Source organism: Sapajus apella, unplaced genomic scaffold (assembly GCF_009761245.1).
Source record: "Sapajus apella isolate SASKATOON/1434 unplaced genomic scaffold, GSC_monkey_1.0 scaffold88, whole genome shotgun sequence".
In the NCBI taxonomy this organism is placed as follows: Eukaryota; Metazoa; Chordata; class Mammalia; order Primates; family Cebidae; genus Sapajus; species Sapajus apella.
Genome location: NW_022437028.1, coordinates 519,482 through 541,736, shown reverse-complemented (window position 1 = coordinate 541,736; position 22,255 = coordinate 519,482). Strand labels below are relative to the sequence as shown.

Genomic DNA, 22,255 nt, shown 5'->3' with positions numbered 1-22,255 from the left:
TTTCAGAAGCAGCTGGTATATAATAAACATTTAGCTGGTTATGTTTTTGCATATATAACGCGCACTAGGTAGATCCTTAAAATTTTAGTGTTATCGACTATGTTGAGAATCATGAAACTTACAGGCCTTTTCCCCAGAAAAATGTCTACGTAACATGCAGATGCATTTTGCATCTGATTGTGAGCTATTCATAAACCCCTGAAGTCTAGCTCGGGTGTGTCTGAGGAGAGGAACTGGCTAGGGATATGGAGCAGTGTTTTTGAGTAGAAGGACCCGGTAAAGTGAGACATGCCAACTGGAAATGGCCACAGGCCTTGAGGTGATGTGGTTTTCTCTGGCTACACTTGCTCTTGCCTTTGCCCTTGGCTTGAGAAGGAGGAAGGTGAGATTGATTCAGAGTTGGGGATTGCTAAGCTGGGGCAGTGGGAAAACATATGTGCGTGCATGATCCTTAATAGCAGGTACTATTAGGAATATGTTTGAAATAAATGAGTAACCATGAACTCCAGGAAGAGGAGGGAAGGAACTCCAGAGAGGATTGAGAGGCATGGGTACCTGGGAAGACGAGAGAAGATGCTGGCAGCTGGAGAATATGGTTGGAGTTGAGAATGGGAGAGGTAAAAAGCTAGGGAGCAGTAACAACAGGCTGGGATTTTAGTGCAGGATTGCAGGCGTGAGATGCTCCTCTGTGAATGCAGGGCTCAGTGCGTCACTCATTGAGTCTAGAGTGTCCAGTGTCATTTGAACACAGAAGTTACCCAGAACGCGTGCAGGAGCCAAGAGGAGGCACCTGGAGAATGCACGATAAAGGTAAAGGTTAATTTGGATCAGGGACCCCTCTGGCTTTAGAAAAAGCACAGAAATCTCTCTGAAGTTGAAATTTGCCTGGAAACTTCTGGATGGCTCTGAGGCTGTTTCCTCTACTTTGTTTCCTGTCTCCCACTCCGAAATACACACATGCTTGCCAGTCAGCCTCAAGCATGTACTTAGAGTCATTTACTGCTGCCCTGGCACCCCAGCCCAATGTCTCAGCCTCTGGCTTCAGTCCTGCAGCTGAGTGAATGTTCAAAAATTATTTTTGCAGACGCTTCCATTGATTGTGCTAGCTCCATCTGTAGTGTGGTTATAATAACAACCAACTCAACTGGATAGTCCATGAGATGCTCGGTAACCCAAGTTTCTTCCCACTCAGCCTCCCTCTTGCCCAACATGTGTGGCTAAAAATCATCCCTGGTGCCTTTTTCATTTAACTGTTTTGTATCCACTTTAAGGTAGATTATAAAGCATGCGCCCTGAGGATCCGAATGCACCCAGGCACAGTATTCCAAGAGAATGAAATAAAAAGACTATGTTTTTTTTTTTTTCCATGTACATTTCTATGTTAAAATCCAAAACTTAAAATAATACATAAGCAAAAACAAAACAACAAAGTCCCAGAAAACAAAACAAAATAAAACAAAACTGCTAAAACAAAAATAAAAACTTTAATGAGATCAAAATGATGAGGGGAAAACCAGATCCACTTAGCTTTGCTGCCCGATTTTTATTAGTCGGAGGCCTGATTTCTATTTTAGACCCAAGGTATTAAATGGATCAACCAGGGGGGTTTGAATGCCAGCATTTTGAGTTCCTTGGTGTTGGGAAGAGGAAGAGGTCGTGGAAAAGCAGTAGGCAAATCAATCTGCTTCTTATAATGAAATCTGAACCGAGCTGCGGATGGGCCTAGAAACGATGACTGGGAAGGTTAGAATTCTCGCACGCGGAGAACCCCCAAGCCGGCTCAGCCCGGCCTGGCTCCGAAAGTCACGGAATCCGAGTCTCCAGGCCAGATTTTCCCTCTAGCCATTCCTGGCCACGCAGCACCGAGCAGCCAGCACACAGAAAGGGATGTCTTCATCGCCAACCGGGGAGGAACGAACCCGCCCGCTGGGGAGTGCTGAGAACTACCGGGTCCCTCCAGCGCCGGCCGCAGCCAGCATGCCCTGATTGCCCCCATCCCGCGCGGTCCCCACTCTCCAGGCACCCCGCCCTGCCTGGGTGCGCGCGCAGGAGCCAGGGAGCGGGGATCTGTGCGCTCGGTAGCCTGCGGGCGGCGGCCGACAGCCTCCCTTGCGGGGACAGGGCGGCCAGGGGCGGCGGGGGAGGAGCTGGCGCCACCGCTGTTCCCCTCGGGCCGCGCTCCCCCTCCGGGCTCCCCAGCTCTGGCTGTGTGGCTCTGAGTGCCGCAGCGGCGGTGTCACCGCATCCGCCAATTGGGAGACTCGGCGTCCGGTTCCCGGGGGCGCGGGACCAGCGGAGCGGCCCGATCTGGCCGGCGGAGGGTGATCGCGAGCGCGTCCCTCCCCGCCGCGCTCCCCGCGACGTTTAGGGAGGGGTGGAGAACTGCTGTGACTTTTGAGGTCTGACTACCCCCGGCCTCGCGCCGCGCCAGCTCCGACACAGGCCAGGGTGCGCTGCAGGCCGGGGAGGCTCTCCGCGCGCAGCGGGGGCTCGGAACGTGTCTGGGAGCCAGCGGCGCTGTGCGCGCTGGTGAGTTTGCCGGCGGGGCTGGGTGGACCCCGCGCGGGGGGCGGAGAGGACGTCGTGCTCGGCCTCGCGCCCGCCCCCTAGTGCTGTCCCCACTTTGAGAGTAATTGAGACTTGAGCGTGACTGCGGAGCCTCGAAGACGCTGGCGCTCCGCGCGGGCTTCCCCTATGCCCGGCGCGATGGAGCGGGTCGGTGAGCAGAACAAAGGCGCCCGCCCAGGGGAGCGGGTCCTCGGCTGAAGAGCGCGCGTGGCGCGCCGGGACGGCCGCCTGCGGGCGAGGGTGAAGGCTGTGCGGCCCCAGGCGCGGTCTTGGGTGGGTGGCGGTCCTGAGCCCGGCACCTGCGCGCAGCTCCCGCTGCGCCTCCCGGGCCGCCGTGCCTGCCGGCCCCGGAGTCAGCGGCGCTGAGCGCGGCTAGAAGTCCAGAGGCGAACCCTTTGCTGGTGCAGAGCAGAGACCCCCAAGTTCCCGGCCTTTCACTGAGACTCCTGGAAGGGGCTGCGCGCCGTGGACTGGGCGGGCGTCTTGGGGAGCAATTCTGCAGAGCGGGGACTTCCACGTGAGCGGTTCCACGCTCCCCACTACTGTCCCGTCCTCCCAGCCATCTCTGCCGCCCAAGCATCCTTGCGGTGGGGCGCGCAGGGGCTGGGATCCCCGCCGCCCTCTGGTGAGTGAGGCTCGCTCGGCCCCTGGCTGCCTCGCGCGTCGCCGGAGCCCGAGGGGGCGCAGGTCCGGGGCGAGGGCCGGCCGGGCTGTTTGATGGCTTCACTGAGAAGAGTCAAAGTGCTGCTGGTGTTGAACCTGATCGCGGTAGCCGGCTTCGTGCTCTTCCTGGCCAAGTGCCGGCCCATCGCGGTGCGCGGCGGAGACGCCTTCCACGAGATCCGGCCGCGAGCCGAGGTGGCCAACCTCAGCGCGCACAGCGCCAGCCCCATCCAGGATGCGGTCCTGAAGCGCCTCTCGCTGCTGGAGGACATCGTGTACCGGCAGCTGAATGGTAAGGGCGCGGGGTGGCCGGGCACAGGGTGAGCCCCGGGGTCCCTGCGCGCTGCGCCTAGTGGAGACGACACCTCCTGGCTCCCGCGCGCTCCCTCTTACCCTTCCTGCCCCGTCTCGGGCAGATGGCTGGGGCTGCTGGGAAGAACAACTGCCTGGTTCTTTTCAGTGCCCCACCTGCAAGTTTGGTTTTATCCTGGAGATGTGGCAGTACAGTTAGTTGGCTCCCGGTCCCGGTGTGTGGAAGGGAAATCATTCCCTGGCGACTCCAGCATGAGCGCAGAAACTAGTGGAGCGGCCAAATGGAACTGGAGGCGCGCGGGCAGACGTGCAGGAGGAAACGGTCTTAGAGCCCAGCGTTTGGTGGGAGACCAGTAGGGAGCCGGGAGATTGACGGGCTTACATGTCTGCAGACAAAGTCAAGGCCCCAGGTCGGGGAACTAATGCACTTCCGTAGTATATTGGATGAATATGTCATCTCTCTATGAGGGGAGCTGCTCAGCTAAGAATGAGGACTCCTCCCTTCCCGCCGCCGCCAGGGTTTCTCCTTGAGGGCTCCGGAGGGGCGATTGTTAAACTTCAAGGTGGGCCTGAGAAGCAGGTGTTTCCAGAATGTAGCAAAGCGAGATGTGGTATCCCATTAGTGACATTCTCAGAATCGGTCCCATCTAAAATATTCTCTTCGGTACTTCTGGAGAAGAGGGAGACTTTTTACATGCCTTGGTCACACCTGGGCCAGGTCATTGGACACTCTCTGTTCCCAACATTGGAGTATTATCTACGTGAGTGCAGGCAGGTTTCCAGGACTCCATGGGGTTATCCAAGGCAGATACATACTTAGACTGCGTGCTCTCTTTCTGAGCTTCTAACTCATGTTCTCAAACGAACTGCAGATAATCAACGAAGATCGTGATAATAACAACTGAAGGAATTCTTGCTGTGTGCCAGATGCGTGCAGAGACATTACAAGTGCATTATTTCACTGTATGATCACATCTGTCCAGTGAAGCTCCACCCCATCCCCAGATGGGAAATGAGAAACTAAGCGAGGGGAGGTTAACTCAGTTGCCCTGTGTTAAATAAGATATAGCTGCACCCCAAACCACTGTAATAGGAATAATAATGGAGTGTGAAGTCAAAACCTTGTGTCTGGTTGACCACAGAGCCTGTGCTCTTGACCACATAGGCACACACTTCTATCCATGGTTTTCACCTAAGTAAAAGAAGTGTTAGGTTTGTTGAAAACAGAAATATGTGGAATTGCAAATACAGCCACATACCTGCTCACATGGGAGGATCAGGCCCAACTGTCTTCGCTGTGGTGGCAGGTGGCAGGGAGGAGGAGGATGACAGGTGGTTCTCTTCCTGCTCACCAGTGGTCCCCGCTGGGTAATTTTCCTGGAGGGGTGGGATGGAGAGGGAGGGGTGGTCAGATCTCTGGGCAGGTGAAAGGATACTGCAGTCTTCCTGATACCATTTGACAGGTATCCAGGGATGTCTTGAACTTGCAGGGTATGTGGCCTGGCTGTCAGGGTAGTCACTTAGAAGCTCTTCCCTCAGGTGTCTGGAATATGGCACAGAATGCAACGAAAACCCATAGTTCATTTCTGGAGGAATCAGAAACTTACGGGGTAGGCATAATTATAATTCGGGATAGATTCCTGCCTACACCCATAGGAACTTGAAGGATAACCTGGTTTCCCTTACTCATCAGGCTTTTCTCAGGTACACAGGTTATTTTAGTATCAGTTTGTTTTATGTTTTTCTTTTTTTTTTTTTTTGAGACAGGGTCTTGCTCTGTCATCGGGGCTGGAGTGCAGTGGTGTGATCATAGCTCACTGCAGCCTCAAACTCCTGGGCTTAAGTCATTCTCCAGCCTCAGCCTCCCAAGTAGCTGGGTCTACAGGTGTGCCCCACTACACACTGCTAATTTTTTTTTTTTTTTTTGTAGAGACAGGGTCTTGCTAGGTTGCCCAGGCTGGCCTCAAACTCCTGGCTTTAAACAATCCTCCCTCCTCGGCCTCCCAAAGTGTTGGGATGACAGGTGTGAGCCACCATGCCTGGCCCCGGTATTAGTTCCAGTCAGAAGCATTAAATATTATAGAGCTATACCCCACACTTCCCTAATAGGAATAATAAAATTCTGTAATAATCATCAAAGGAATTCTTGCTGTGTGCCAGATGTGTGCAAAGACATTACAAATGCATTATCTCACAATAAGTTCACATCTATCCAGAGAGGCTTCACGTCATCCCCAGATGGGAAAGGAGAAAACTAGGTGAAAGGAGGTTACTTCCTATATGCCTCTGACATACACATGAACCATGGGATCTTTACCGTGACCTGTGAGATGGGTGCTCTGACACCCGCCTGCACAAGTGGCTCACAGTCACCCAGCTAGTGAGTGACAGAGGTGGGAATGGAACCTGGAAGGTCAGGCTTTAGAAAGGAGCTCCTGCACCAATGTCTCCAAGTTCAGCACGTGCATCAGAATCACTGAAGTGCCCTTTAAGACAGATTTCTGGGCCTCTTGCCCAAGTCTGGGGTGGGGCCTGAGAATTTGCCTCTCTAACAAACTTGACCCACTGCCTGACACTCTGCTGCCTACACCAAGCAGAGCAAAGGAAGAAAACCCATCTGACCTCCAAAGCCAGCTCATTTCGGGGACTTAAGGTGAGACTTAAGGTGAGAGCTTGCTTCAGATCCGCTGGTGTCCAGCTTCCGTATCGGTGCCCACAGCGCCTGACTCCACCAGTTGACTCCACCAGTCTGGGAACGTAAACAGTTCCCAGACTGGTGGAGTCAGGTGCTGTGGGGCAAGAAGGCTGAGTCTTCCTGACTTGCAAGTTGGTAGCAATGCTGAGTTGAGAGCTTTGCCTGGGTAAGCTAAGAACGCAAGCTGCAACTAGGCAGATGCTATCGTCCTGACTGCTATTGTCATTTGCAGTGACATGAAGCCTGCAGGAAAAGAGCAGGGAAAAATTGTGAAATACAGGGGACTCTTTCTCTCTCCACTTGGCCCCTCAAGCACCCCCAATCTTTGCCAGTGCTTGTTTTGGGTAATGCGTGTCCCATCTGTTGATGCCCCAGGCCTGCTGGGGCCACCTGCTGCAGCAGGAGGCTGTGGGGAGGAGGCCAAGGGCTCCTAGTGCCTGGGGAGACGAGACCTGGACTTCACGTGTTCTCTTGCTCTGCAGCTGGTCTTCATTCATTGCTCCCGAGGGTGGAAAAGGAAACCTTGAGCTTAATGTTCTTTATTCCCTTGGAATTAATGGAGATGCTGCTAGAGCCGGTGCACTGTGCATATAAAGAAGGCCAATGCCACTTGGTACAGAGTGGGAGCTGGGCATTTTAAAGGTTGCTCAAGTTTCTTAAATCTTTCCTGTGGACTCCTGTGAAGTCCAAGCAGGAGGGATTTATGGAGGGTTCCACTTTCCCCTAGCTTTTTTTTGTTTTTTGACGTGGAGTCTTGCTCTGTCTCTGTGGCACGATCCTGGCTCACTGCAATCTGCACCTCCTGGGTTCAAATGATTCTCCTGCCTCAACCTCACTAGAGGCTGGGATTACAGCTGTGTGCCACCATGCCTGGCTAATTTTTGTATTTTTAGTAGAGATGGAGTTTTGCCATTTTGGCCAGGCTGGTCTTGCACTCCTGACCTCAAGTGATCCACCAACCTCAGCCTCCCAAAGTGCTGGGAATATAAACATAAGCCACCTTGCCTGGCCTGTAGGCTATTTTTTTTTTTTTTTTTTTGAGACAGAGTTTCACTCTGTTACTCAGGCTAGAGCGCAGTGATGCAATCATAGCTCACTGCAACCTCTACTTCCCACTTCAGCCTCCCTAGTAGCAGGGACTACAAGTATGTGCCACCATGCCGAGATAATTTTTGTATTTTTTGTAGAGATGGGTTCTGCCAATGTTGCCAGGGGTGGTTCCAAACTCCTGGGTTCAAGTGATTCCCACCCTCACCCCTTCCCCACCCCCGTCCTCACCCCTGTCCTTGTCCTCCCAAAGTGCTGAGATTAGAGGTATGAACCACAGCGCCTCGACCATAGGCCTTTTAAGGGCTAGAGCCATATTTTGGACTTTTTTTTTTTTTTTTTTTTTGAGACTTAGTCTTGCTCTGTCACCCAGGCTGGAGTGCAGTGGTGCAATCTCAGCTCACTACAACCTCCACCTCCCAGGTTCATGTGATTCTCCTGCCTCAGTCTTCCAAGTAGCTGCGACTACAGGCATGCACTACCACACCTGGCTAACTTTTGCATTTTTAGTAGAGACAGGGTTTCACTACATTGGCCTGGCTCATCTCAAACTCCTGACCTGATGATCTGCCAGCCTCGGCCTCCCAATGTGCTGGGATTACAGATGTGAGCCACTGTGCCCAGCCTTTATTTTGGTCTTTTAATTCCACCTCCATCCCTCAGCACACCACATCCTCTAGAACATAATGGGGCACGTAAGGTTTATTGGCTGATCAAGTGGTTGGGAGCTAGTTTTAGGAGGTAAATGATGGCCAGGTTGTCAGGCTGGGTTGGGTTGGATGGAGTAGAGAGGGGTGGGGACTGGACTGGAACGACTCAGCTAGGGAGGCCGAGTGCGAGGAAGCCATCTTGCCTGCGCCATTTTGAGGCTCCTCTAGTCTTCACCTTCTTGAATGATGGGAACGAGATCTTTCAAGGACCCCAGAAGTGAGGCAGTCAGCCAGGTTAGGGGCCAGCAAGTTTCAGTGTGTTTTTGTTAAATGTATGATTTCATAACATGAATATGGCTTTCTTGTTAACCCTTGAACAATGCAGAGGTTAGGGACACCAACCCTTGCACAGTCAACAATCCAAGTATAACTTTTGATTCCCCCAGAACTTAACTATTAATAGCCTACTCTTGACCAGAAGGCTCACTGGTAACATACGCAGTTGATGAACACATATTTTCTATGTTGTGTGTATTATGCATTATATTCTTATAAAAAGTAAGTTACAGAAAAGGAAATGTTATTAAGAAAATAGTGGGCTGGGCATGGTGGCTCACGCCTGCAATTCCAGCACTTGGGGAGACTGAGGCGGGTGGATCACCTGAGGTGAGGAGTGTGAGATCAGCCTGACCAACATGGTGAAATCCCACCTCTACTAAAAATTCAAAAATTAGCCAGGCATGGTGATCCATGCCTGTAATCCCATCTACTTGGGAGGCTGAGGCAGCAGAATCACTTGAACCTGGGAGGCAGAGTTTGTAGTAAGCCAAGATTGTGCCACTGCACTCCAGCCTGGGCAATAGAGCAAGGCTCTGTCTCAAAAAATAAATAAATAAATACATAAAATAAAATTGTATGGGCTGGACACATTGGCTCATGCTTGTAATTCCTGCACTATGGGAAGCTGAGGTGAGAAGATCACTTGAGGCCAGGAATTTGAGACCAGCCTGGGCAACATAGCAAGACCCCACCTTTACAAAAATCAGCCGGGCATGGTGGTGCATTCCTGTAGTACCAGCTCTTCAGGAGGCTGAGGTGGGAGGATCTTTTGAGCCGAGGAGTTCCAGGACACAGTGAGCTATGGATTGTGCCACTGCTCTGCAGCCTTCTGTCTCAAAAGAAAAAAAAAAAAAAAAGAAAAGAAAAGAAAATCATGTAGAAGAGGAAATATATTTGCTATTAATTGAGTGGAAGTGAATTATTTTAAAGGTCTTCATCCTGGTTGTCTTCATATTGAGTAGGCTGAGGAGGAGGAGGAAGGACTGGTCTTGCTGTCTCAGGGGTGGCAGAGGAGGAAGAAAATCTATGTACAGGTGGACCCATGCAGTTCAATCACTTGTTCAAGGATCAACTGCATATTCTTTTTTGTAGAATAAAATTAATTCATATTTATTATAGAAATTTGGAAAATCTGGCCAGGCACAGTGGCTGACACCTGTAATTTCAGCACTTTGGGAGGCCGAGGTGGGTGGATTACGAGGTCAGGAGTTCAAGACCAGCCTGGCCAACATAGTGAAAACCCATCTCTACTAAAAATACAAAAATTATCCAGGCATGGTAGTGCATGCTTCTAGTCGCAGCTACTTGGGAGGCTGAGGCAGGGCAGGAGAATCTCTTGAACCCTCGATGGAGGTTGCAGTGAGCCGAGATTGTGCCACTGCACTCCAGCTTGGGCAACAGAGTGAGACTTTGTCTCTAAACAAAAACAAAAACAAAGACCATTTGGAAAATCTAAAACAATTACACAGGAGACAATGCTGTGTTTAAAAAAAATTTTAAATGATGGCCTGCCCCTTTTGTATGAGCGTTAAGAAAGTGGACCTAGTGGCTGGGCATGGTGGCTCACGCCTGTAATCCCGGTACTTTGGGAGGCTGAGGTGGGTGGATCACTTGAGGTCAGGAGTTCCAGACCGGTCTGGTCAGCATGATGAAATCCTGTCTCTATAAAAAATGCAAAAATTAGCAGGGCGTGGTGGCTCATGCCTGTAACCCCAGCTACTCTGGAAGGTGAGGCAGGAGAATCACTTGAACCTGGGAGGCAGAAGTTGCAGTGAGCTGAGATTGCGCCACTGCATCCAACCTGGGTGATGGAGTGAGATTCTGCCTCAAATAAATAAGAAAGTGGACTTAGGGACGGAGGGAGTTCTTGTTAGAATTCTTCCATACATGAGTTTTGACTTTCTATCATGTTTCCGTCACCTTTTGAGGAAGTTATTTATTTCTCTCACTTTAGAGGTAAGACAGGTGAGAAACAGACGTACTATGTGACTTTTCCAGGGTGACACAGCTAGGGAAGGGCAGAGCCAGGGGACTTCCTCCCAAGCCCAGCATGTTCCTGCTGAGTAAGGGGAAGAAAATGGAGAGCGTGGAGCTTCCCTGCCCCTCGCAGCCTCCCAGCCCTAGCGCCATCCCCTCCCTTCTCAGACTCCCCACTCAGGGCGCACATCGGAGCTGTGTCCCTGTCAGCCCAGGGCAGCTATGTCAGAAGAAGAAATGCCATTGATTCAACTTAGGTACCAAATTTAGATTACAGAAGGATATTGAATAGAAGGTGGGTTGCTTGAAGAAATTGAAAATCTTTGTAGAAATGGAGAGAAGTCAAAATTACCTCTTCCAGCCCTGCCCCCAAGCCACTCAGGCACTTGAAGCTGGAATCTGAGTTACTGGTTCCTATGTAGCCCCAGCCCAGCACAACCCACCCAACTGAACTCCCTAGGCAGGGAAAGTGACTGGGCACGGAGAGACAGAGGGAGAGATTTGCTCTCACAGGTCTCCAAGGTGGAGGCAAAAAGAGAAGGATGGTGGCTGGGCGTGGTGGCTCATGCCTGTAATTTCAGCACTTTGGGAAGCTGAGGCAGGCAGATCACTTGGGGTCAGGAGTTCCAGAACAGCCTGGCCAACATGGTGAAAACCTGTCTCTACTAAAAATACAAAAATGAACCAGGCGTGGTGGTGGGCGCTTGTAATCCTAGCTACTTGGGAGGCTGAGGCAGGAGAATTGCTTGAACCTGGGAGGCAGAGGCTGCAGTAAGCAGAGATTGTGCCACTGCAGTCCAGCCTGGGTGACAGAGCAAGACACTATCTCAAAAAACAAAAAAAAAAAGCACCAAAACCTAAAACAAAGAAAGAGATGGCTTTGGAAAGCATTCCTTTTCATGAATGTCAGAGGTGGCCGGGTGTTATATTTCTTCTTTCTTATAGCCCACAGACACTGGATGGTACCAGCATTTCCTGCAGGAGGGAACTAAGGGAGAGAAAGGGCAAATGTGCATATTAAAATTAGTCACTACAAGGAACATCAGAAGGAAACCAGGGCAGTTCCAGCCTTCATTTGCTGCATGCAGACATTCTGCAGGGACTGAGGACAGGCAAGGACCCTGGGTTGCAGAAGGTTTGGTCCCAGAGCCAGGGCCTGGGTGCCAGAGGGACACCAACTTCCTTTACTTCCAAGGACTCATGGTGTCTGGTTGCAGCTGTCCCCTCCTGAAAAAATAGGGAGTTGTGTTCTTGGACAGCCTCAGATGCAGGCACATCTGTGTTGGCAGGTGAGAGCCGCAGGCACCATGCCATTAGGGGCAGCAGCCGCCTGCTGCCCAGCCTAGAGGTAGCAGGAGAGGCAGCCAGTGTCATTCTCGCTGAAGAAACCGAATCCCCCTGACCTTTGCTTGTTGCCAAATCTGGAGTGTCCTTTGTGGACAGGAAGAAAGCTCGGTAATCACTTAGAGCTAAGAGTGACCACAGGAAGATGAAACATGAGCACACCCAAGCCCGAGGCCAATGAAAAAACACCCTAAGATGAGATGACCCGCAAGTCTTTAAGAATGTATTAGAAGAGACCAGGTGCAGTGGCTCATGCCTGTAATCCCAGCGCTTTGGGAGGCAGAGGCAGAAGGATGGCTTAAGGCCAGGAGTTTGAGACTAGCTGGGGCAACATAGCAAGACCTTGTCTCTGCAAAAAATAAAAAATTAACCAGACATTGTGGTGCATGCTTGTGGTCCCAGCTACTTGAGAGGCTGAGGTGGGAGGATCACTTGAGCCTAGGAGTTCGAGGCTGCAGTAAGCCATGACTGCACTACTGCACTCCATCCAGCCTGGGTGACAGAGCAAGACCCAAATTCTAAACAAACCTTGAAAACTAGTGTATTAAAAGGACACTCAGGGCCAGGTGCGGTGGCTCATGCCTGTAATCCCAGCACTTTGGGAGGCCAAGGAGGGTGGATCACCAGGTCAGGAGTTCGAGATCAGCTTGGCCAAGATGGTGAAACCCCATCTCTACTAAAACTACAAAAATTATGTGGGCGCAGCAGTGGGTGCTTGTAATCCCAGCTATGTGGGAAGCTGAGGCAGGAGAATCGCTTGAACCTGGGAGGTGGAGGTTGCAGTGAGCCGAGACCATGCCACTGCACTGTAGCCTGGGCAACAGAGTGAGACTCCATCTCAAAAAGAAAGAAAGAAAGAGAGAAGGAAAGGAAAGGAGAAAGGAAAGGAAAAAGGAAAGGAAGGACACTCAGACAGACTGAGTTGATTTCCACTTCTGTTACTTATTACCTCTGCGACCTTGGTCAAGTCCCTTCACTTTTTAAGTGTAAAATGGGACCATCGTATGTCAGGGTGAATTGAAATTCAAAATGTATAGCACAAGCATGAAACCCAACACACAGCAGCTGTGGGAATGCACACTCCTTATAGGAAGGGTCGTGCTTGCTGCTTCCCATTGTATGCCCCAGACACTTAGAGCTGCCCTGGCCCATAGTAGGTCCTCAGGAGATGTTTCTCTTCTTTCTACCTTTTTCCCTTCCTTTTTCTTTTCCCTCCTTCCTTTCTCTCTTGCCTCCCTTCCTTCCCTCCCTCCATCCCTCCGTCCCTTCCTTCATTCCTTCCCTCTGTTGCCCAGGCTGGTGTGCAGTGGCGTGATCTTTGTGCACTGCAACCTCTGCCTCCTGGGTTCAAGTGATCCTTCTGCCTCAGCCTCCCTAGTAGCTGGAACGACAGGCATGCAACACTACATCCGGCCATTTTGTGTGTGTGCACATGTGTTTTTAGCAGAGATGGGTTTTCACCATGTTCGCCAGGCTGGTCTTGAATTCCTGACCTCAAACGATCCTCCTGCCTCAGCCTCCCAAAGTGTTGGGATTACAGGCGTAAGCCACCGTGCCCAGCCCTCAGGAGTTACTTCCTGAATGGATGTATGGACAGCTAGTGATGCTTCATAGCAGAGTGTGGTCATTGTTATTTGCTATGAGAATCTCAAACGAGGTGAGAGGAGGTCCTTTTCCTTGTAACTTTCTTGGACTCTTTGGACTACTCTGGGATCCTTCTCTCTTCCATGTGTTTATCTGAGCCAAACTCCATTTCCTTCTCCCTTCTCCTCGAATCCCCTGCTCCTCCTCTTACTTATAATGATGGTGCCTTTGGCTGATGGCTCTTGATGCCTAGGAGAAGAAATGGCAGCCTGTCTCTGTCAAACCCTGTTCCAGAACACGATGGTCATTCATATCCATCAGTGAGCACTTCCTTGCTGCGAGGCGTGGGCTAGGTGCTAAGAGTACAATGAGGTGCAGAGATCATGCCTCCTTAGGCACTGTGGAATAGTGGGAATGTACCTTTGTGGCTTTACCAGGGATACGCTATGTCCCTAAAGAATATTCGACTGGTTGGGTGCAGTGGCTCATGCCTGTGATTCCAGCACTTTCGGAGGCTGAAGTGGGTGGATCACTTGAGGTCAGGAGTTTGAGATCAGCCTGGACAACATAGTGAGACCCCATTTCTACTTAAAAAAAAAAAAAGAATGCAGCAGTAGGTATACAGAGCTGGTGTTGCTGGCATGGCTGGCCCTGCCATTCCTCTGAGTTCAGGATTCAACCTACCCTCTGAACCTCAGAGTGATTTCAGTTGCATGTCACTTGTTTCCTCTGTGACTCCGTGATCACATCCAGAACTGAGAGTCAACACCTGGAACTGCTGCATTTGGAAAATCTGAATCTGCTTTGGGGGGCTCTGACCTGAGCCCTCTCTGGGGCTCTCTTACACCTCGTTGAGGTCCAGTCCCCAACCCTGCCACTGTTTCTGGCTTCCTATGCTCCTGTCGTTCCATATCTGGCCTGGTGAGTATGTCAGAAGTCCCAGCTACTCGGGAGGCTGAGGTGGGAGGATCTCTTTTGAGCCCAGGAGTTTGAGACTGCAGTGAGCTATGATTGTGCCACTGTACTCTAGCCTGGGTGACAGAGTGAGACCTTGTTCCTAAAATATTAATAACAATAAATACATAAAAAATAGGGTCTGCATGCTTCCAGGACAGTAAGTAGCAAACAACCATGAGCAAGCAGATGAGAGAACAGACTGACCTAGTGATGAGCGCTCAGTGTGCTGGAAGCTTGCTTTATTTTCATTTCTCACCCACTCTGCTTCCCTGATTAATTTTATAAAGTTCATATGGGTTTCTTTATTTTTTCAATTTTATTTTTTGAGATGGAGTCTCACTCTGTTGCCCAGGCTAGAGTGCAATGGCATGACCTCAGCTCATTGCAACCTCCACCTCCTTGGTTCAAGCGATTCTCCTGCCTCAGCCTCCTGAGTAGCTGGGATTACGGGCATCTGCCACCACGCACCGCCAGTTTTTGTATTTTTAGTAGAGACAGGGTTTCATCATGTTGGCCAGGATGGTCTCCAACCTGACCTCAAGTGCTGTACCCGCTTCGGCCTCCCAAAGTGCTGGAATTACAGGCGTGAGCCACCCTGCAGGGCCCATACAGGTTTTTTTAAAAGGAATATTTCTGTCCCTTTCCATTTCCCATGCCTCCCTGAGCCAAAGAGGAGGTGGGCTGGGCTGGAGGGATTCTTTGGGAGGCGGTGGAGAGGGGTGGGAGGAGGAGAGGGGTGGGAGGAGTGGTCTGACTCCAGACTCAGTGTCCTCTCAGCTCTCCAGCCCTGACTGACTGCTGATCTCAAATGACACAGAGACTGGTTCCTCCCCAGGTGCCACCCCAGCAGCCCACTTCTTGCTGGCACTGTCACAGCTGTGGCTGCCACAACAACTGATTCCCCTGGGACATACTGAGGCCGCTGCCAGCCCCGGGTCCTCTCACTCCTTCTGGATTCAGAGTTCATGTTGCAGGGCAAGACATGACTTCCCAGCAGCTCCTTAAGGGACAAGAGATGGAATTCAGATGTACAGGGAAGCCAGCTCCCCATGGGGTGGCTTTTGGCTGGAAAGATGCAGGGGGACAGGAACCACAAAGATGCAGATAAATTATCTCCCTCTCAGCAGGTGCAGTCTGGAGATGCGGTGCCCATGTGGCCCTGGGAAAGATGTCCAGAGAGAGGGAGTGCTCGCTGCATTTCCACTCTCCCTTCCACAGCACTTAGAATCAATGCAGGACTCAGAGGGGCTGAAAGACCTTCCTCTCCCCTAGTGATTGCTGCTCATAGGTCTTTAGACTGCTCTGACATGTGGATGACAATCGGCTGAGCCACTGATAGAGAAGTTTTCTCATTTAATCATGTCCCTGTCATTGCTAACTGCAGAGTCTCCACTTTGCCATGCATGAGTAATAAACTGCTGCCGTAATTACAGCCACGTCCAGACACCAACACACGAGTGCGCTGACAGTTAATGGGGAACACGGTTCTGGAAGGACTTCTTCCATCCTAGCCTCAGACATGATGGCTAATTGTGTGATTAGTGTTTACTGAGGAATGTCCTGTGGTTACACACAGCTTGTTAAGTGCTACGCTTCCCTGGTGAAAGAGCATGAATTTGGGTTCAGGAGACCACGGTTCTGGGTTTATGCTATTTCTAGGGACCAAAGTTTATGCATCTATAAAATGAGACCTGTATGATTGTAGGGACCTTTAACTCTCAGATTATGACTAACATCTCTTTTCCTCATTGTATGTAGTCAGGGTTCTCTAGAGGGACAGAACTAATAGGATATATATATATATATATATATATATATACACACACACATATATACACACACACACACATATATAAAGGGGAATTTACTAAGTATAATGTACATGATCACAAGGTCCCACAATAGACTGCCTGCAAGCTGAGGAGCAAGGAGAGCCAGCCTGAGTCCCAAAACTGAAGAATCTGGAGTCCGATGTTGAAGGGCAGGAAGCATCTGGCATGGGAGAAAGATGTAGGCTGGGAGGCTAGGCCCATCTCTGCTTTTCATGTTTTTCTGCTTGCTTATATTCACTGGCAGCTGATTAGACTGTGCCCTCCAGGTTAAGGGTGGGTCTGCTCCCCCCAGGCCGCTGACTCAAATGTTAATCTCTTTTGGGAACACTCACACAGACACACCCAGGATCAGTACTTTGTGTCCTTCAATCCAGTCAAGTTGACACTCAGTATTAACCACCACATTCATCTTATTAAAATCTCATGCATTCTCCAAGGACTATTTCTTTTTTTTCTTTTTTTTTTTTAGATGGAGTCTCGCTCTGTCACCCAGGCTGGAGTGCAGTGGCATAATCTTGGCTCACTGCAACCTCCACCTCCAAGGTTCCACTGATTCTCCTGCCTGAGCCTCCCAGGTAGCTGGGACTACAGGTGTGTACCACCACGTCCGGCTAATTTTTTGTATTTTTAGTAGAGATGGGTTTTCACTATGTTGGCCAGACTGGTCTCGAATTCTTGACCTCGTGATCCACCCGCCTCAGCCTCCCAAAGTGCTGGGATTACAGACGTGAGTCACTGCGCCTGGCCTCTTCAAGGACCATTTCAAAAGCCCTTTATCCCTGAAACCTTCCCTGACCACCCTGTCAGAATTAAACATCCTTTCTTCTCACGTCTATGGTACATTCAGTGGGTATTCTTTTAGCCCTTGTTCATCTCTGTCTTTTCTCAAAATGAATTGTTGACACGGCCAGCCCAATAGTTTCTAAAAGAATGGGTTTCATTCATTTTTTAAAAATCCCTCTCTGTGTCATTTAGGAATTAATTTGTCAGTAAGTAACTTGTTCTCACTTCACAAGTCCAGAAGTAGTGGTAGCTAGCAGTGGTCTGGCATCATAGTGTGATAGCTCATGTCGTTATATTTCTTTTGGTCTTTTCCTCACGGTTACAAGATGGCTGCCACAGTTCCAGTCACTGCATCTTTGTACCAGGTAGAGATTCCTGTACCAGTGGCCATATCTGCTCTTATTGTTGACCCAGGAAAGATGATTTCTTCCAGAAATCTACCTGGTAGGCTCCCATATATAAGCTAGGACACAGTTCCATGACCAACTTTGCTTCAAGAGAATAGTTGCTTTCCAGAGAAAATAAGTACAGTGGTAGCAAAAGAGAAGGAGAGAGGGACTGGAATTGCATTCTGAATCCAGTGTCCACCATGCCCTCCCTACCCCAATACATTCCATTGAATATTAAAATTTAGCAAGACTCTTGGCCAACTAGAAATTCCATTAACTAGAATACTGAAGGCTGTGGGTATTCATACATACATACATAATTGTATTTTGTCTGTTATGCACATTTTTATATCTCTGAAATTGGGCGTTTTGATCAGTGACATGTCATCATTTAATTAGTAGTGTACTTTTTCTCCCTCATGGTACATAAAAATGGTGAGGCCGGGCACGGTGGCTCATGCCTGTAATCCCAGCACTTTGGGAGGCTGAGGTGGATCACGAGGTCAGGAGTTTGAGACCCCTGGCCAATGTGGGGGAACCCTGTCTCTACTAAAAGTATAAAAAAAATTCACCAGGCATGGTGGCACATGCCTGTAGTCCCAGCTACTTTAGAGGCTGAGGCAGATGAATCACCTGAACCCAGGATGTGGAGGTTGCAGTGAGCCGAGATCTCACTACTGCACTCCATCCTGGGCGAAAGAGCAAGAATCTGCCTCAAACAACAACAAAAATGGTGTAACTTACAGTTGAAGGCATCTTAGATTTGATGAAATGCAGTAGTATTATGCTTTTTTTTTTTGTATATATGTATACCATACTTAACCATACACAACTATTGATTTTACTGTTTTGAGAAAAGGTCTTGCTTTGTCTTCAAGGCTGGAGTGCAGTGGCACCATCATAGCTCAGTGCAGCCTCGAACTCCTGGGCTTACGTGATCCTCCTGCTTCAGCCTCCCAAGTAGCTAGAACTCCAGGTACATGCTAACATGCCCTGCTAATTTGATAAACTATCTTTTTGTAGAGACAGAGTCTTGCTAGGTTGCCTGGGCTGCTCTCAAACTCAGGGCTCAAGTGATCATCCTGCCTCAGCCTCCCAAGTAGCTGGGACTACAGGCATGCACCGGCACACCTGGCTAATACAGTTATCTCGGTTAAACATCAACCACATATCAAGTGTTTTGTGCTAACTTAACGCGACTTCAAACCTACTTATACTATTATACGTAGTTTACATGTGAGGAAGATGAAAGTAAAAGAAATAAACAAATTGTCCAGAGACACCTACCAGTTGCCCCATTCCGGGTCTTCCTTTGCGAAGCTGCTGCTCGCTACCTCCTGGGTGTCAGTTTGAGTACTGCTTGGTTGGTGGCTGGTCCAGGACTGCAGGGGGGAAATACGTGCTGGGGTGAGCTCCAGGATGCTGGCAACCAGGGTCAGGAAGGTTGCAGGGACCCCTCCTTCACCCAGGTTAGCAGTCACTTGTGTGTAAAGTTGTAAAGCTGTTAATTCTGGTGCTCTAAATTATGCTGTGTGAGCTTTAAATCCAGCCCATAATTAGAACAAAATGTGCGAAAAGTGAAATTGATATTAAGTTAATTAAAAGGCTTTGCTTATATTTGCGAGGACATTAGCATAACAAAATGGGAGTGCTGACAAGTGCATGTTGTTAATTTCTTCTTCATTTGTGCGACTCTCAGCAAGCCTCTGGCAAGTTTTGCTCCCTGACTACTGCTCTGTGTCCTCCCTGAGACTGCACGTCCATTGTGTTGGTATCATGGTGGCTCTAATTGGGCAAGAGCTAGTGTAATCTTGGGACTATCATTTTTGAATGGATGCCAAGCCATGCATAGGAGCTTTACCTTCCAGCTGAGGTCCCTGGCCCTGGATGCGTGTCAAAGGCCGGAGGAGGGGCTTTCAGAGGTTGTGTGTCATTGCCGAAACATAGGCTCTGGGAAGCTGATACAAATGGCTGAGCAGTTCTCTTGTGTCGAGATGGTAACTCCTTTAATTCCCATGCACGCTTCTCGTTCCTGTTCACCATCCTGATCTGTGCCACAGACCTAGGCTTGAGTGTGCATTGTAGAATTTTAGTTTGAAGTTCCTGGAAGGGAGGGAGCATGTCTTTTTTTAAAATGGTACCTGTTATACGAGGGTCTGAATTAGAGAGGTCAGTATCAGGTAGCCTAGAACTACCCTTGTCTTTAGTTGGGGTGGCAGAGGCAATGCTGTGTTCGCCATGGAATTTTTCTTTCCTCTTGGGCACAGAGCTGATCTTCAGGCTCCCCTGCAGTTGGATAGGGCCATGTGATCAAGTTCCAGGCAATAAGAGGCGGGTGGAAGTGATGTTTGCTATGGTCAGGCTTGGCCCACAAAACTCCTGTGGGGTCCTCCATGCCTTCTCTCTTTACCTTTCCATGATGGTCTTAGAGCTCACCTCTTGGTAGCACATAAAATGGAAGGATCCTAGCCAGGCACCCATAGTAATATGTGCCTGTAGTTCCAGCTATGTGGTGGGTTGAAGCTGGAGCATTGCTTGAGGCCAGGAGTTGGAAATTTCATGATCACACCACTGCACTCCAACCTGGGCAACAGAGTGAGACCCTGACTCCAAAAAAAAAAAGGAAGGATTCATTCCTGAGTGACTATATGGAGCAGAGTACTGTGTTCCGCAGCCATTTCCCACTATCTCTTGCATGGGACCATTGTGTTAAGCCATTGAGATTTTGGAGCTTAGCTGTTACAGCAGCTAGTGTTATTTATGGACTAATTCAGTTAGGCAGGGCTGGGACAATAGTCTCCCTAAGTGATAGGCCAGGCTGTCTGCTCTCCCTTTCTGCCCGTGATTCATGTGATCAGCAAATATTGATTGATCTTAAACAATAAATGGGGTGGGGTGAGATGGTTGGATTGAACGCCACCTATTTCTAGGTCAGCTTCTGTGCTTGATCTGCTATTGGATTTAAGAAAATAGCCTTGTTTCTCTGTGTACCAGTACTCTGTTTACAGAATGATGGAATGATTATAATCATCCGCTACTTACGCTGCTTCTTGGAGCAGAGGGATAAGTATTGAAATATGGCTAAGTTGTTTGCAATTATAAACAACTAAATAATATATGCATTGTCTTTATTACAGTTTCTACTGAAAGGCACTGGCATTTTTCAAGATGAGACAAACTGAAAAGGTTAGTTTAAGCATTAGCAATTAAAAAAATCATGATCTTGGCTGCCACCAAATTTTAAATCATGCAAACATTTATGTTTGTGCCAAAGTTCCACAATTTCCTTTAGAGCAATTACTGAAATGCATTCACAAGATAAAAATGGAGTTCGGGGAAGAATATTTAAGAGCTCTTTAATGATGTTAAAAACTTGGCTAATTTGCCAAGATGTTCTAAAATCCACTTTAATTTTTTTTTTTTTCTGCCTGCCTACCCATCCTTCCTGCAATTGAACTGATTCCAGGAGACTTGAAGAAAGGGGACTAATACAACACACAAATCTCAGGAAATATTTTTCAAAAGCTTTTTCTTTTCTTTCATTAGCTAACGGTGAACACTTAGGAAGATTAAGCATCCTTGGGCTGTGTTTACTTGCAGAAAGCAGTTTGGAGGGAAAACAGAAGTCAAACAGGAGATAAAAAGGGTGGTTTGAATTAAACGCTTTTTCTCTTACAGTAAAAGAAAGGGTCTTGTATATACAGACCCATGGGGAGGAGTGGACTGCTCCAATGTCTCCATCCTCATCCTCTTTACAAGAGCTCAGCTTAGCAAAACTGCAGTTAGTCACTCTCCCCTAGCCAGAATCATTACTTGGTGCTCCAGCTCTTTCTTCAGGGCCATCTGAAAACCCATGGCCCTGGGGGACCCTGATCCACTTTTCCTCTTCCCCATGAGACAGGCTCTAATGTTAATGGTTCGCCTTTCGTTTCCTTTTGCCTTTCCTTTCCTTTTTGAGATGGAGTTTCATTCTTGTTGCCCAGGCTGGAGTGCAGTGGTACAATCTCTGCTCACTGCAACCTCTCTGCCTTCTGGGTTCAACTGATTCTCCTGCCTCAGCCTCCCAAGTAGCTGGGATTACAGATGCATGCCACCATGCCCAGATAATTTTTGTATTTTTAGTAGAGATGGGGTTTCACTATGTTGGTCAGGCTGCTCTCGAACTCCTGACCTCAGGCAATCCACCTACCTCGGCCTCCCAACGTGCTGGGATTACAGGCGTGAGCCACCGCACCCGGCCAGTTCACATTTTCATTAGAAGGTAAGTTCACAGGTGCCTCTCAGGGATGATTCTGTTGGAAAGCTAACCTTCCAGAGACAAAGTTTGACAGCATTGACTTACAGATCAACCAGAGATGAAAGCCTGGCCCTGCCAGCTACCTACCTAATCAGCTGATCTCCCAGGGTTTCAGATGGTTGATGAAGCATGGGCTTGGGAGTTGTTAGACAGAAGAAATCTCAAACTTCCCAGTGGCTACTTTCCAAAGCCAAGCCAAAGCTGGGGCTTTGGAAAAAATCACCTAACATCAATAAGCCTCAGTTTACCCATCTGGAAAACACTTTTGCTCATGTAAATAGGATATTTGTAGTGTACCTGGCAGACTGCCTGCAATAGCAGAATGTTGATGGATATTATTAACATCATCGTTGTGCCAGTTATTACCAAAACTGCTCTTCCTCGGAACAAGACATTTGGCCTTTCCAGGACTCAGTTTTCTGCCCGTAACACCTAGACAAGATAGGAAGGGTGTTCAGGTTCTGTAATTTTAGGGATCAGAAAGGTAGAGTCGATTGAAAGGGAGTCTATTTTCATGTAAACAATGACTGCTGAGTACTGGTCAGAGTTACATCTTGGGAGGCCATGAAAATTTCAATCTAGAGGAATAGGAAACAATTTGCCTAGGTGTGGTGGTTTAAAACTGTATCTATAGGCCAGGAGCAGTGGCTCATGTCTATAATCCCAGCACTTTGGGAGGTCGAGGCTCATGGATCACTTTAGGTTAGGAGTTCGAGAACAGCCTGGCCAACATGGTGAAACCCCTTCTCTACCAAAAATACAAAAATTAGCTGGGCATCGTGGCAGGTACCTGTAATCCCAGCTACTGGGGAGGCTAA

At 49.1% G+C, this 22,255-nt stretch overlaps 1 protein-coding gene across 1 annotated transcript in view; it reads left to right on the top strand.

Annotated features, from left to right (window-relative positions):
* The first annotated feature begins 2,915 nt into the window (after window positions 1–2,915).
* Window positions 2,916–22,255, top strand: part of GALNT17 (polypeptide N-acetylgalactosaminyltransferase 17) — a 505,206-nt gene continuing 485,866 nt past the window's right edge. Inside the window, exon 1 of the mRNA XM_032254907.1 lies at window positions 2,916–3,523. Coding sequence (XP_032110798.1) covers window positions 3,286–3,523 — 238 coding nt within the window. The 5' untranslated portion in view covers window positions 2,916–3,285. The remainder of the gene's footprint in view (window positions 3,524–22,255) is intronic.